The 16632-nt window shown below is 39.5% G+C and overlaps 1 protein-coding gene across 1 annotated transcript in view; it reads left to right on the top strand.

The window, feature by feature from the left end:
• Window positions 1–16632, top strand: part of unc5a (unc-5 netrin receptor A) — a 579623-nt gene that overhangs the window by 317145 nt on the left and 245846 nt on the right. The window contains exon 2 of the mRNA XM_043704227.1: window positions 14878–15099. Coding sequence (XP_043560162.1) covers window positions 14878–15099 — 222 coding nt within the window. The remainder of the gene's footprint in view (window positions 1–14877; window positions 15100–16632) is intronic.

Raw genomic sequence — 16632 nt, 5'->3', positions numbered from 1 at the left:
TAATAGGCCAAATCCTGAAGACATCATTGGGACACAACAATACTATTTACCAGGAGGCCTGAGCAGAAAGTGCTGGACAATTCAATGCAAATTATCTTGAACGTAAAGTTAGGGCAATACTTATTTTAAAAAGTTAAAAATATTGACCATGTTCAAGAATAAAGAATTTCCACTTACAATTCCCTTGTACCCCAAGAATGAGGATTAGTAGTATTGGGAGCATGTCTGCATTTCTAGTCTTGGACTAATGTAGGAGTGATTCAGGGCCAGAAGAAGCTCATAGTGGTGAAATGGTGTAATGCGGATAATAAGATTAAACAGCCATTCTAATAAGGATGGAATTGGTCTCTCCTCACAACATGCTTATCGCAGTAACCGGTTATAGTGAATCAGCAGCTCATTTATAGAAATTTCTTTCCTTGCTTAGCTTGAAATTAAGAATTTTAGCATTATTTATGAAATCAACAGACATTTGTAACAGTTTGCTGATTTACCATGAGCCTATTTCATGGGTTAGAACAATTTCAACCCTCTTGTTAAAAAAAAATAGTATTTGGGATGTTGGCATCACTGACTAGACCAGCATTTATTGCCCATCCCTAATTGTATTGGGTAAGTTGGTGAGTTGCTGCCGTGGACTACCTGGGACATAGGTACACCTACAGGAGAAAGTCTCAGCAGTACTGAATTAACCGCAAAAGTGCCCAGTCAGCATGTTTCACTATTATGAGCCACCTATGGCACAAATGTTGGACTGTTTTTACAAAATCTCCACAAAGGTACAGTTAAGTCTGCTGTGATTTCAATCCTCCGCTCCTATTCACTTCCTCTCCCCTAATAAAAGTTGGGAAAGTCCAACAGTATCCAGGTTAAGATTAGGACAAATCCAGGAAGTTCGCCTGGGTCATCCCACAGTCTAGAATGGGTATATGCTTTTCAAGGTTGAACTGAATCATTAGTCCAAGACTAGGAATGCAGACATGCTCCCAATACTACTAATCCTCATTCTTGGGGTACAAGGGAATTGTAAGTGGAAATTCTTTATTCTTGAACATGCTCAATATTTTTAACTTTTTAAATAAGTATTGCCCTAACTTTACGTTCAAGATAATTTGCAGAATGTGTGTGAGAATCATGTATAATTAAATTATGCCCATTTCTTCTGATGCAGTCAGCACCCGAATGTTGTGCTGCCTGCTTATCCCTATGATTGTGGTGTGAAATCAGTCATAAACACGCTGTTGAGAGTTTGCATGCTCAGATTCATATGAGGCGAGCACTGCTTGAAACTAAACTTCACTACTTAAGCCAGTTTGCCCACTTGAAGAAGACTTCCAGGAAGAGACTGCAAGAGAATGTCTAAACAGGAAATATGACAAATAATGATACAACAAGGCAAAGGTGGATTCCAAGATTCTCCAGTGCAGTCTTGGATCCCTTGGTTGAATCATTAAATTGGAGAAATAGACATCTTTATCCTCTTTCAATAGAGGACCAGGCAGCTTTCCTAACAGATACTGTAAAGCCAGTAGGTGCAGATGGCAATCTTGGTTGATGCCAGCATTCTAGCCTTGATGACCTGAATGGAGTGTTGAATTAAAATAAATAGCCTTACACAAGTGGTTAAGGAAAATGATTAAGTCTCTAAATCTATCCTTACATTGAAACAACTAAATTCAAACAATGCTCAATTTGCCATCTGAGTAGCAATATCCATCCACCACAAATCATACCTTCCATCCATAACTTCATTTCATCCCTAGACATGTAGCATTGCTCCAAGCCTTACACCCACACCACACAGCTTCTAATCATTATTGAAAAGTGTGGTGCTGGAAGAGTACAACAGATCAGGCAGCTTCTGAGAAGCAGGACAGTCAACGTTTTGGGCAAAAGCCTTTCATCAGGATTCCTGCTCCTCAGATGCTGCCTGATCTGCTGTGCTCTTCCAGTCCCACACCTTTTGACTGTGACTGTCCAGCATCTGCAGTCCTCACTTTCTCCTAGCTTCGAATCATTGCCAGCTACTCAACCATGGCAGATACCCCAACCAAACTCACTGACACAATACCTTTTCTCTTGCAAGAAAATTAGAATGTTCTTGAAGGCTGGAACACATAACTGCATGTCCTCACTCTTATGGCATGGCTTGATAACATTGGAGCCACTATGACTGAAGAGGGCTCAAACTATAGCAAATTATAGCATTTGTACACCTAATCTTCTTTCTTGCATCCAACTTGACCCTTACCCCATAACTATTTTTTCATTCACAAGTTGCAGTTGGTGCAAGCATGCCTTACATTTTCTCCATACTCTCTCAAATTATGCATTTTTCCTTTAAGGTACTCGAGACCTATAACTTGAGTAGGCAGTGATGTAGCAGCAAGGAATTTCAGAAGATTGAGCCTGTTGATGAATAAACACTCTCAGAAACTCACACATGCAGCCACCAGCTCAGATACTGTGTGTTCTTTAGGGATTGCTCAGAGGCAGGATCTACCCATGGTAGAGCATCAATTACAAGTTGATCAGATGCCAGTCACAGGTGGAAAGTATCATCTTGTGCAAGTTCTACTTCAGAAGAAATACAAATCCATATTTCAAATCTGACATCCCTTGTAGTGTAAGATGGTCAGGGGAAGACAAACCACACCGTTTGTTTTCTCAAAGAGGTTTGTTGCCTTCTTTTGAGATTTACATATCCCGCATCACAGGTATCCATTTTGACAACTTCTGAAAGGATAAACGTGTACTTATGAGGTTAGGGTGCCAGGTGGACAGGGAGTAAGTTGCCAGGTAAGAAGGGTGTCAGATGGGTATGGTAGTAGGTGGGTTGGTGTAGAGTGTCAGTTATGGGGGTGGTGGGTGGGAGATACTGGATCTGGAGGCATAGGGTAAAGGTGCAGGTCCTGAAGAGGGAGGCCCAGGGAATGGTGTCAGGCCAGGGTGAGTGTTGGGTCCAATGGTGGGAAGGAAGTGTTAGCCGCTGAGGGGAGCGAGGTTGTCAGTTTAGGTCTGGGATAGTGTAAGGAGTTTGTGAGAGATGCAGTTGGAATGTGTGCTCAGTTAAGAGTTAGTTGAATATTTAATCATGTTAGGCTATATTTTAGTCTAACTCTTCCTGAGTGACTATTTACTTAACTGCAGTGGAACCCTCCAAATTCACTGATTTAAATGGTTATTTTGGAGGGTGCCGGGTGCAGGGGAATTGTCCAATTGAATCCTCAATTTCCCTCGGCAATCCCTTCATAGTATGCTGCATTTAGTTTCTGACGCATAACTTCCACTTTTACTTCAGAGACAATTACCTGGCCATTGAAAAATTGGGGCCACTATTTCCCAAATTCCCTCCGTATTCCATGCACATTGGTTTTCTTTCATATTGCCTTTTGGTTTCCACACCTTTAAGTTAGTTTAAGCTGTTCCCAATCACATAGCAAATTGTCCCAGAAGAAAATGGCGACATGGTGGCTCAGTGGTTAGCACTGCTGCCTCTCAGTGCCAAACACAGGTTTAATTTCACCCTCAGGTGACTGTGCAATCTCTAAGCAGACATTCTCCCTGTGTCTCCGTGGATTTCCTCTGGGTGCTCCGGTTTCCTCTCTTCGTCCAAAGATGTGCAGTTTAGGTGGATTAGCCATGCTAAATTGTCAATGCTAATGTGTTCAGGGATGGTGCAGGCTAGGTTGATTAGCCATAGGAAATGCAGGGTTACAGATCCTGTTTGGAGGGTCTTTGTGGACTTGATGGGCCAAATGGCTTTCTACACTGTAGGGATTCTATAAACTCTTCTATGACTGCAGTTATATGAACTGTATCTAAGACCACAAGCTGCTGTAACCAATAATACCTCTTGTGCATATGGTTACATAGAGTAGAGAAAACATTCTGGAAATCCCTCAAAGCACAGATGTATACTTCAGCTGAGAGCTTTACTGGCATTCTGTAACTATATTAACCTTTGTTCATTACAATGAACGTTTTTGGAAAAAAAACTCATCAACTACTCGCTTCACTTCTGTGGACATCCCTTTAATGTAGAAAAAGTGATTGCATTATAGAGTCATAGAGATGTACAGACGGAAACAGACCCTTCAATCCAACTCATCCATACCAACCAGATATCCTAAATTAATCTTGTCCCATTTGCCAGCATTTGGCCCATTTCCTTCTAAACCCTTCCTGTTCATATACTCATCCAGATGCCTTTTGTATGTTGTAATTGTACCAGCCTTCACCACTTCCTCTGGCAGCGCATGCACCATTCTTTGTGTGAAATATTTGTCATATAAATCCATTCTCACCCTAAACCTATGTCCTCTAATTCTGGATTTTCCTACCCCAAGGAAGATACCTTGTTTATTTAGCTTGTCCATGCCCCTTATGATATTATAAACCTCTGTAAGGTCAGCCCTCAGCCTCTGACACTCAAGGGAAAACAGCCCCAGCCTATTCTCCCTGTCCCTAAAGCTCAAGCCCTTCAACCTGGCAACATGCTTGTGAATCTTTTCTGAACCCTTTCCAGTTTCACAACATCCTTCCAATAGTAGGGAGACCAGAATTGCACATACTGTTCCAAATGTGGCCTAACTAATGTCCTGTACAGCTGCAACATGACCTCCCAACTCTGATACTCAATGCTCTGACAAACAAAGGAAAGCATACTAGATGCCGCCTTCACTGTTCTATCTATCTGTGACTATGAACCTGCACTCTAAGGTCTCTTTGTTCAGCAACACTCCCCAGGACTTTACCGTTAACTGTATAAGTCCTGCTCTGATTTGCTTTCCCAAAATGCAGCACTTTATATTTATCTAAATTAAACCGTCTGATCAAGATCTGTGGTAATCTGAGGTAGAAAGTGAGGTTTGCAAATGCTGGAGATCAGAGCTGAAAATGTGTTGCTGGAAAAGCGCAACAGGTCAGACAGCATCCAGGGAACAGGAGAATCGACGTTTCGGGCATAAGCCCTTCTTCAGGAATCTGAGGTAACCTCCTTCACTGTCCACTAAACCTCCGAATTTCGATGTCATCTGCAAATTTACTAACTATGCCTTAATATATCACTTAACTTTCTTTTATAAAAAATTACATTTTTTAAAACCGAGCTGTTAGGAAAGTTGTCTAAATTTGAAGAAAGGGAAACAAAGCTACAATACTCACCAGCCAATCAACTCTCAGTTTCCTGTGATGTTTCAGTTTGACTTTATTTTCACCTGTTTGAAACTGGAGCATAGTCTTCTCTCCTCAGGTAAATGACTCATTGTAATTTAGCAATTGAAGGAATCAGAGTTAATTTATGCTGTAGCATTCATGTTGAGGTTTTCAGCCAGATCCTAATTCTGACTATGCTTTTCAATATATGTCTGTTTGCATAACAAAATGGAATTGGATTCCGCTCTATATCATAGGATTCTGATTTTCAAGATTAATTAGGCTTCCATCTGTTTCAGGCAGGTGTTTATTTCCTGGTCTGCTCCAAAACGACAGCAGGCTAGAGATAAGTGGGAATGGTTTGAGAGGTACTTCAGTGATCTTTATCTTCCTCAAGCCTCATTCTTGTTAATAATAATATGATAGATCAAAACCATCTGATACATAGATTTCTGAAAGTTTTTTCACAATATTTGAAAAGTGTTGAGTGTTTTTTGCATTTGTCAGATATAAATTTGCAGCTTGATATCACTACACTGGAACTTCATATTACAGTCGCCACCACTTTCACAATCCACACTTATTACAGTCACCTATATTAAGCAAATGGTGTGAACAATTTGTCACTACCGTAACAGCCAATTATCAAGGCATTGCTTGAAATGTATTGAACTTCTTATCTAGTACTTAGTGATTTAAAATATCTGCTATTTTCAGGAAATGTCAAGTAATCAAGCTGCTCCAATAAGCTGTTTTCACACTGTTTACAGCTAACAAGAAACCCAGATAGTGAAGATATTGTGAATCTTCAATCAGCTGAAATTACTGTTAACAAGAATGCCCCCACTGTAGTGTTGTATTACCAGGAATATTTATGCATTTCTCAAATGTCCACAATTTGACAAACTCTCAATTTGAACTCATGCTCTCTGAATTGTTAGTTCAGTCCCATAAGCACCTGATTACTTTACTCCTGTACAAGGACTCCCTTGTTCTATTTCTGGTTAGTGCCCTGGGATCAGTTATATCATCCTTATCAAATAGACATGGTCTCTGTTTAACATTTCAACTGTAAGACTCCATCTCCAACAGCACAGCACTGAAAAGGAAGCTAAGATTGTATATTCAATTCTCTAGAGAGGGATGAAACCAGAATCGATTGAAGAAAGTGTGTGTTTTCACTTGTGCATGGAAGGGGACTAATATACTGGCAGGAAGATTTGGTCAAGCTGCTCAGGAGGATTTAAAGTAGTGAGGTGTGGTGCAGATAGTGAAGAAAGAGATCAATCTGAGACTGGTACAGTTGAGAACAGAAGCGAGTCAAACAGGGCAGGCAGGGACAAAGCAGAGAACAAGGTAGGACTGATAAATTAAACTGCATTTATTTCAATGTGAGGGGCCTAACAGGGAAGGCAGATGAACTCAGCATGGTTAGGAACATGGGACTGGGATATCTTAGTAATTATGGAAACATGGCTCAGGGATGGGTAGGACTGGCAGGATACAAATGCTAGAGGAAAGATAGAAAGGGAGGCATGAGAGGAGAGGGAGTGGCATTTTTGATAAGGGATAGCATTACAGCTGTACTGAGGGAGGATAATCCTGATAATAAATCCAGGGAAGTTACTTGGGTGGAACTGAGAAATAAGAAAGGGATGATCACCTTATTGGGATTGTATTGTAGACCCCCTATTAGTCAGAGGAAAATTGAGAAAAATCTTGTAAAGAGATCTCAGCTATCTGTAAGAATAATAGAATGGTTATGGTTGGGGATTTTAACTTTCCAAACATAGACCAGGACTGTCACAGTGTTAAGGGTTTAGATGGAGAGGAATTTGTGTGTACAAGAACACTTTCTGATTCAGTATGTGGATGTACCTACTAGAGAAGGTGCAAAATGTGGTAAAAACAATGACTGCAGATGCTGGAAACCAGATTCTGGATCAGTGGTTCTGGAAGAGCACAGCAATTCAGGTAGCATCCGAGGACAGGCAAAATCGACGTTTCGGGCAAAAGCCCTTCATCAGGAATAAAGGCAGAGAGCCTGAAGCGTGGAGAGATACGTGACCTACTCTCGGGAAATGAGCCAGGGCAGGTGACTGAGGTGTCAGTGGGGGAGCACTTTGGGGCCAGCAACCATAATTCTATTAGATTTAAAATAGTGATGGAAAAGGATAGAGCAGATCTAAAAGTTGAAGTTCTAAATTGGAGAAAGGCCAATTTTGACGGTATTAAGCAAGAACTTTCAAAAGCTGATTGGGGGCAGATGTTCGCGGGTAAAGGGATGACTACAAAATAGGATAACGAGAGTCCAGAGAAAATATATTCCTGTTAGGGTGAAAGGAAAGGTTGGTAGGTATAGGGAATGCTGGGTGACTAAAGATATTGAGGGTTTGGTTAAGAAAAAGGAGGAAGCATATGTCAGGTATCGACAGGATAGATCTAGTGAATCCTTAGAGTATAAAGGCAGTAGGAGTATACATAAGGTGGGAGTCAGGAGGGCAAAAGGGGGACATGAGATAGCTTTGGCAAATACAGTTAAGGATAAAACTATTAAGAGTTTTTACAAAGATATTAAGGACAAAAGGGTAACTAGGTAGAGATTAGGGCTCCTCAAAGATCAGCAAGGCAACCTTTGTGTGGAGTCACAGGAGATGGAGGAGTTACGAAACAAGTATATTTGCATCAGTGTTTACTGTGGAAAAGGACGTGGAAGATATAGAATGTAAAGAATTAGATGGTGACATATTACAAAGGATGAAGTGCTGGATGTCTTGAAATGCATAAAGGTGGATAAATCCCCATGACCTCATCAAGTATACCCTAGAACTCTGTGGGAAGCTAGAGAGGTGATTGCAGGGCCTCACTGCAATATGTGTATCATCAATAGTTGAGGTTCCGGAAGACGGGAGGTTGGCTAACGTGGTGCCACTGTTTAAGAAAGCTGGTAAGGACAAGACAGGGAACAATAGACCAGTGAGCCTGATGTTGGTGGTGGGCAAGCTGTTGGAGGGACAGGATGTACACGTATTTGGAAAGGCAAGGACTGATTAGGGATCGTCAACATGGCTTTGTGCGTGGGAAATCATGTCTCACAAACTTGATTGAGTTTTGTGAAGAAGTAACAAAGAGGATTGATGAGAGCAAAGCGGTAGTTGTGGCCAATATGGACTTCAGTAAGGCATTTGACAAGGTTCCCCATGGGAGACTGGTTAGCAAGGTTAGATCTCACAGAATACAGGGAGAGCTAACCATTTGGATACAGAACTGGCTCAAAGGTAGAAGAGAGAGGGGGGTGATGGAGGATTGTTTTTCAGACTGGAGACCTGTGCCACAAGGATCGGTGCTGGGTCCACTACTTTTAGTCATTTATGCTCACATCCAAATCATTTATAAAAGAGATATAGTTAGTAAGTTTGCAGATGACACGAAAATTGGAGGTGTCGTGGACAGCAAAGAAGGTTACCACAGATTACAACAGGATCTTGACCAGATGGGCCAATGGGCTGAGAAGTGGTAGATGGAGTTTAATTCAGATAAATGCAAGGTGCTGCATTTTGGGAAAGCAAATCTTAGCAGGACTTTTCCACTTAATGGTAAGGTCCTAGAGTGTTGCTGAACAAAGAGACCTTGAAATGTAGGCTCATAGCTCCTTGAAAGTGGAGTCACAGGTAGATAGGATAGTAAAAAAAGTGATTGGTATGCTTTCCTTTATTGGTCAGAGTTGGTAGGTCATGTTACGGCTATACAGGACATTGGTTAGGCCACTGTTGGAATATCGTGTGCAAATCTAGTCTCCTTCCTATCAGTTAGATATTGTGAAACTTGTAAATCTTTTCAGAACCCTTTCAAGGATGTTGCCAGATTTGGAGGATTTGAGCTATAAGGAGAGGTTGAATAGACTTGGTCTGTTTACCGTGAAGCATTGGAGGCTGAGGGCTGACCCTGTAGAAGCTTACAAAATTGAGGGGCATGGATAGGATAAATAGACAATGTCTTTTCCCTGGGATGGGGGAGGGAAATAGATTTAGGGTGAGGGGGGAAAGATATAAAAGAGACCTGGGGGGGATCGTTTTCACAAAGAGGGTGGTACGTGTATAGAATGAGCAGCCAGAGGAAGTGGTGGAGGCTGGTACAATTGCAACATTTAAAAGGCATCTGGATAGGTATATGAATAGGAAGGGTTTGAAGGGATATGAGCCGGGTGCTGGCAGGTGGGACTAGATTGGGTTGGGATATCTGGATGGCGTGGACGAGTTGGACTGAAGGGTCTGTTTCCGTGGTGTACATCTCTGACTCCATGACTCTAAGTGGGCAAGAAAGCAATAAGACAGGTGCATTGAGATACTAATCTTCTGCAAGATTTGGAATGTTTTGCTCACTGTTCTGCAGTCTTAAGGATGAGAGGTTGACGCTTAGTGACCTTCCTAATGAGTGTTTTAAACTGCCTTGGTGGCAGGTGTCTGTGCATCCTGCATTTGTTGTCATCCATAGAGCATTGAGGTCTGAATGAGTGAAGTTTTGAATTCCTTTCTCTGGTTTAATGCAATGGTCATCTCCCTCTGGCCTGGATAGTAATAATCTACACAATAATGATGAAGACATGCAGAGGAGGTATAATAGTGTGCCATGAAAGACTAATGATTGATTATTCTCTTTGTGGCTTGTGCACAAATCTACTGAAGTGTTGCCCAAACATTCACTTTTTAAAGGCTGTGTACATCAGTTTACACATGTATTAAGCCAATTACTTCAGCAATGAGAATTCAAATAAGCAAGCACATGAACACTAGCACAATTCCATTTACATCATACAGCAAGCACATTTTTTTGACAAGGCTAATGATGATGAAAATAACTCTAATAATATCTGAAGCCCAGTTTGTCCAATGCAACAGTTTTCAGGGCTGTCATTAATCAATTCACTGTAAGCCACTGTGATTATCTCTTGTGAATTTTGTTTTGCACATATTAAATATTCTTGATTTAGTAGCAAAAGTTTAATTAAAACTTTAAATCAGCACATTCTTATTTCATGTGCAGTAAAAATATTATACTCAGAAGAACATAAAAAGTGTTATGTTCTGTGAGACACACCTAATTTATTTTCCATGCTGGTGCATGCCAAATATAATCACACTGACTTTGTGTTATGACGGAAGGTGATATATATCTCCCATCAGTCTCAGAACATTTATTTTTCATTAACAGTTAAATGCATACATGAAACATATTTGAAAGGGTTCAGTGCGTTCTTTTTCTGGACTTGTACTTTACATTGATGAATTGATGCAATCAAAGCATCACAAACCGATGGTGGAAACCTGCATGCCGCTGTTTTGGCATGTTGTAATAGCCAGTTAGAGCAATATAAAATCGACCAGTATGCAAAGTTATCACATGAGTAGATACATTTTTGTTCATTTTTGCGTAACTTTTTAAAAAGCCAACAACAGCGCAGTATATTTGTTTTGCTTGATCATTTCTTACATAAGTTTTTACTTCCATTGCTTGTCTTGTTTACTTTTAGCTCATCATACACATGACACTCACTCCTGCTCCCTCAAGCCATTTCCACTAATCATCTGACCACAAAAATTGCCTTTCTAGCCTTCATGTTGGCTGACTTTTTAAATGGTTCCCCCTCTTTTGAAACAATCCCTGTTCTCTTTAAAACTGATCTCATGATCCCTCTCCCAAAATAAACCACTCTTGACATTTTCTGTCCTTGAAAAGTAACATGCCAACTGGAAATTTCCTTTCCTCATCAATGTCCTTAAATATGTTGCTTTACAAATCTCTGTTACAGCTCTTCAATCCACCATGCTTGAAATCCCTCCATCAGATTTTCACTCCTCTAAAAAAAAAAATTACGAACACCATTCTTTATAGTTGTAATGTTATGAATTATTTCTCCTTGTCCATATTCACCTCAATGCAACATTGAAACAATTGCCATTATATTGAAAAGCCTTTCCTCTATTGTCTACTTTAATTGGAACATGCTTTCTAAGTTTCAGGTTTAGCTATCTAATTGAAATGACCTGGAGGTGCTGGTGTTAGACTGTGATGGACAAAGTTAAAAGATCACACAACAACAGATTATTGTCCAATAGGTTTATTTGGAATTACAAGCTTTTTAAGCACTGCTGCTTCATCAGGTAGCTAGTGGGGCAGGATCATAGGACACAGAATTTATAGTAAAAGATCAAAGTGTCACACAACTGATACGATGTATTGAACAAACCTAGATTGCTGTTAAGTCTTTAATGACCTAGAATAGGGTTGCAGGTTTCAATTGATTAATATGTAAATCCCAGAACTTCTTTCAAGTCATAGTCCTGAGGAAACGTAAGGTTTTATTAAAAAAGAATGACATCTCAGCTCAAACAATGCATTGAAGGTGTGAGAACAGAGTCTGCCTGTATCCAAACCTTGAGTCAGATTGGTTCTATTTCCAAAGTAGGAATTTATAAAATGTCACATTGACTGACTGCGCACAGATTGCGTGCCTTTTAAAGTAAATAGAATGTAACTGCAAATGCAAATTCTCCCCATAGACTTATGTGTATTTGTGTGAGGGAGAGAATGTGTGTGTGTGTGTGTGTATGTGTATACTTGATAGTGTGTTTACACGAGTATGAGATATCTCATTCGCTGCAGGCAAGGATGCCCCGAGGCATGGTATATCTGTAAGACTAAGCTGTGACAGCGGATGAATGGACGCCACACAACAATCACCAGACAGGGACGTTCCTTCCCAGTGAAGGAACACTTCAGTGATCGAGGACATTCGGTCTTGGATCTTCAAGTGACCGTCCTCCAAGGTGGACTTCAGGATAATCAACAATGCAATGTCACTGTGCAGAGACTGATAGCCAAGTTCGGTACCCCTGGGGATGGCCGCAACTGGGGTCTTTGGTTCATGTCACACTGCGAGTGATCCCACTACAGTATATATACACGCACACACGCGCACACTCACACTCTATCTCTCAGACACACGCGCACACACACGCACACACTCACACTCTATCTCTCAGACACACATGCACACACTCACACTCTATCTCTCAGACACACATGCACACACACACACACACACTCTATCTCTCAGACACACGCGCGCACACACACACAATCTATCTCTCAGACACACATGCGCACACACACACTCTATCTCTCAGACACACATGCACACACTCGCATGCACATCCTCTCACAGGCATATACTCTGTTACACCCATGCACACATGCTATCAAGCATGCACACGCGTACACACTCCTATTCTCTCCCTCTCTCCCACACACTCTCACTCACTCCCTCACACGCACACATATAAGTCTATGGGAAGAATTTACATTTGCAGATACATTCTATTTTGTTCAAAAATTACACAATCTGTAGTCTCAGTCCATGTGACATTTTCTAAATTCCTACTTTGGAAATAGAATCAATCTGACTCAAGGTTGGGATGCAGGCAGACTCTAACCTCACACCTTTAATGCATTGTCTAAGCGGAGATGCTACTTTATTTTTATAAAACCTTAAATTATCTCAGGTCTGTGACTTGAAAGAAATTCTGGGATTTACATATTAATCAAAACCTATTCTAAGTGATTAAAGACTTGACAGCAATCTAGGTTTGTTCAATACATCGCATCAGTTGTATGGCACTTTGATCTCTACTATAAATTCTAAGTCCTATGATCCTGCCCCAATAGCTACCTGACAAAAGCATTCTGAAAGTTTGTACTCCCAAATAAACCTGTTGGACTATAACCTGGTGTAGTGTGATTTTTAACTTTATAGAAATGAAGCCAGTTTAGCGTCTAGGTCAGAAGGTCCAGGTTCAAATCCCACTTGGCCAAGAGGTGTGATGTAACGCATCCAAAAAGATTTAATAAAGTAACTATCTACAAATTACTTCTCTTGCCATTCCTGTGCCTTCTCCATGGAAATCTCCTATGGATCAATCAATATACTCTTGATCATTTCATGCTTATTTTTGACAATATCATCCATAGACTTAGATTCAATGATGAGAAACAATTCTTGCTATCAGTGATCTCTCTGGATGTTCTGCTATTGCTATGCTGTCAGATTACTTGTCTGACATGCATTATTGAATCAGCCATTATTTCATCCAACTAAAGTGACTATTTTGGACTTCTTGCACAACTCCATTTATTTGCCAATGACGTCAAGCCCTGCTAGTTTATTGAATGCATTAGAAATGGACTGCATCTTCAAAACGTCAGCATGAATTTGCCCTGAAGTTGAGATTCCTAGTCTGTCCTCTCCAGCACAAAGACCCAATATTTCTACCTCCATAATGACTTCTATTTCCAGCTTAGCCCAAATGCTGCTGAGATTCTCCACCATTCTGATGATTCAGTTGCTAAGTTAGTTATGGCTTTCACCATACAGGAAAAAAATTAGCATATTTTAATACATAAAAATGCTGTTGAAACCTTATGAATAAATATATTTATCATAGTTCAAATTATAACACATAATTGCAAATATTAATTAAAATTATATAAATTGCATCTTTAAGTTCCTTCACTGGTTAATATTTGATATGGATTTACATTTTAAAGTATTGCTGGTCACTCACTAAAGATTGCCTTGGATGTCTAGTGCTGAAGAGAATTGCTTTCCCCCTTCCAGTTCTGTTGGGTATCTTAATGAAATGGCAAAAATTGATCAGCTCTTTTATTACTTGTGCATTTTGGTACACTGGAAATTTCAAGTTAATCATTAACCAAATGATTCTTGAAAATAAAGGCTTCAGTTATAATAGAAATTTGCTTTTTGATACAGTGGAATTTACTGGCAATAAAGTGTTATCCCAACTGTACTGACAGATAAGAATTCAATTAAACCTCATTACCTTGAAATTAGACTGGAAAAAGATGGTATAATCATATGAAATGCTCTTGCTATTTTAATAGGACTGCACATTCATTAAAAATCAGTCTTCATGTAACAACTTTCAAAGAGTACAATTTTAAAGGATTTCTGTAACAATAAATGAATCTGACTTGTTTTTTCTGTTTATCCTGAACTAAATCAAATGCATTAATATTTTGTGTAGTACAAACTCATTCATTAATTGTGTAATATACATGAATCAAATTGATCAGTCTGATTTATGTGTTGTGTGACTTTGCTTCTGTAGCAGTGTTGAAATCACTATTACATTTTAATTATTAAAATTGGTGCCTAATAAAAATGACTACTCTGTCTAGACCCCTACCATTTTTATATAACTACTTTTATAGATCATGCTATCAATGAAAAATCTCAGATAATCTCTTTTTCAAAACTGAATTTAATTGCAGACTTATCCTAAATGGCCATAATTCGAGAACGGGGAAAAACATTTTTGTTGAAATTGGTATTGATAAAAATGAACATTTATCTGTTAATTTGTTGCTTAAAAATAAAGAGAAAATCCTGTCAATTGATGGTTTTTTTAAAGGAAGAAAACATGTCCTTATCCATTCTAGCTTTTATATCATTGCCACTCTCTCACAAATGTGAATGACTTTTAACTTTTCTCTGAAGTGGCTTTAAAAGTAACCTTCACTAGCTTCTCAGGACAAAGATGGATGAGCAATAAATATTGCCAGCAGCATCCAAAACTTAAGACTTATTTATTTTGGATGAAAAACAGAAAAGTACATATTTTAAAACTATGCATTTTTCTTCAGATGCAGAATACACCGAAACGCAGCTTGAAACTATCCCTGTGGCTTCTTCAGAATCCTTGCCTCATTTTCTGGTTGAACCAGAGGATGTGTACATTGTAAAAAACAAACCTGTCACCTTGATCTGCAACGCAACACCAGCCACACAGATTTACTTTAAATGCAATGGTGAATGGGTGCATCAGATGAATCATGTAACAGAAGAGACCATAGATAAAATTACAGGTAGGTCTGTACTTATTTCAACAATTGTGAAAATGCAAGTCAAGTTAGATGTGTGAGGATGGCTGAATTAACTATTGTTTTGTCTGGAAATCAAAGACCATTGCTTTCCTATTGCTTTCTTGCAGAAACTGGGTGCTTGGATGTGTATTTAGATAGGTGGGAACATGGTTACTGCTACAATGATGTGAACAATGTATCGCTGCATTCCAGATTGATATGCTTTTAGAAATCCATGGAGTATTTGGCTTGATTGCTCAGATTGGGACATGGCTATTTTTAAATCTTGACTGATTAGGTGAACATGCTTCCTTTCCAACTTACTGTGGTCCTCAGTAAACTTTGCTGAGGGCTGATGCAAGTGGACCAAGTTTTTGAAAGGGAATTTTAAGCTTCCTTGCATCCAGAGGCTCTCATTCATACTCAATAATGAAATGTTTGGCCTTCCCATACTCATGATCAAATATTATCTGTATGCCACCTCAAAAGGCTAATGTGAGCAGTCACATGCTGCATGTGTCAATCACAGAAAGGCTTTTGGATGCCCATCAAAACCCATTACAAATATATGAATCAGGGCTGGACTACGTCATCTGGACCCTTGGGCTATCTCTTGTCATTTGATAAAATCGCAGCTGAACTGATGGTGGCTTCACCTCCACTTTCTGGTCTAACCCTGATAACTGTAACTTTTGACTCCTTTGTTAATCAAAAAATTATTTACCTCTGCCTTAGAAAAGATTCAATGGCCTTGCTTCCACCATTCTCTGTTCTGCTACCTCACAACTCACTGCAGCAATTATTACTGTAGGTTCCCTTCTATAACCTCCTTTATAATAGATTCCATATCTTTCCTGATGATAGATATGAGTAACTGCTTTGTAGTTTTTAATATTATCTCTCTCCATTCTTGAATAGTTGAGCTACATTCACTATTTTCTAATCTGATGATATTTTTCAGAATCAGAGAAATTTGGAAAGTAAAAATCAATCTTCTCCTGTCTCAGCAGTTATTTCTTTTAAGAGTCTAGAATGAAAATGGTCAGGACCTAGGGATTTTTAGTTATCAGTAATCTTTCTCTGGTGTTTGTAATTGTTTTAAGTTCGTCCTTCCCTACTTCCAAATATTAATTTATAATTTTTCCGGGATGATATTTGCATTCTCCACAAGGAAGACCGATGCAAAATGTCTCTTTGATTCATCCACCATTTCCTAATTTTCCATTGTTACCTCTTCAGACCTTCTGTCTAGAGGAAATTGAGGGTTTGGTTAAGAAAAAGAAGAAAGCATATGTCAGGTATAGACGGATAGATTGGGTGAATCATTAGAAGAGTATAAAGAAAGTAGGAGTATACTTAAGAGGGAAATCAGGAGGGCAAAACAGAGACATGAGATAGCTTTGGCAAATAGAATTAAGGAGAATCCAAAAGGTTTTTACAAATATATTAAGGACAAAAGGGTAACTAGGGAGAGAATAGGGCCCCTCAAAGATCAGCAAAGTGGCCTTTGTGTGGAGCCACAGAAAATGGGGGAGA

The sequence above is a fragment of the Chiloscyllium plagiosum genome, chromosome 14 (assembly GCF_004010195.1).
Source record: "Chiloscyllium plagiosum isolate BGI_BamShark_2017 chromosome 14, ASM401019v2, whole genome shotgun sequence".
NCBI lineage: Eukaryota > Metazoa > Chordata > Chondrichthyes > Orectolobiformes > Hemiscylliidae > Chiloscyllium > Chiloscyllium plagiosum.
The sequence above is the reverse complement of the archived record's forward strand: the minus strand, read 5'-3'. Positions and strand labels throughout refer to the sequence as shown.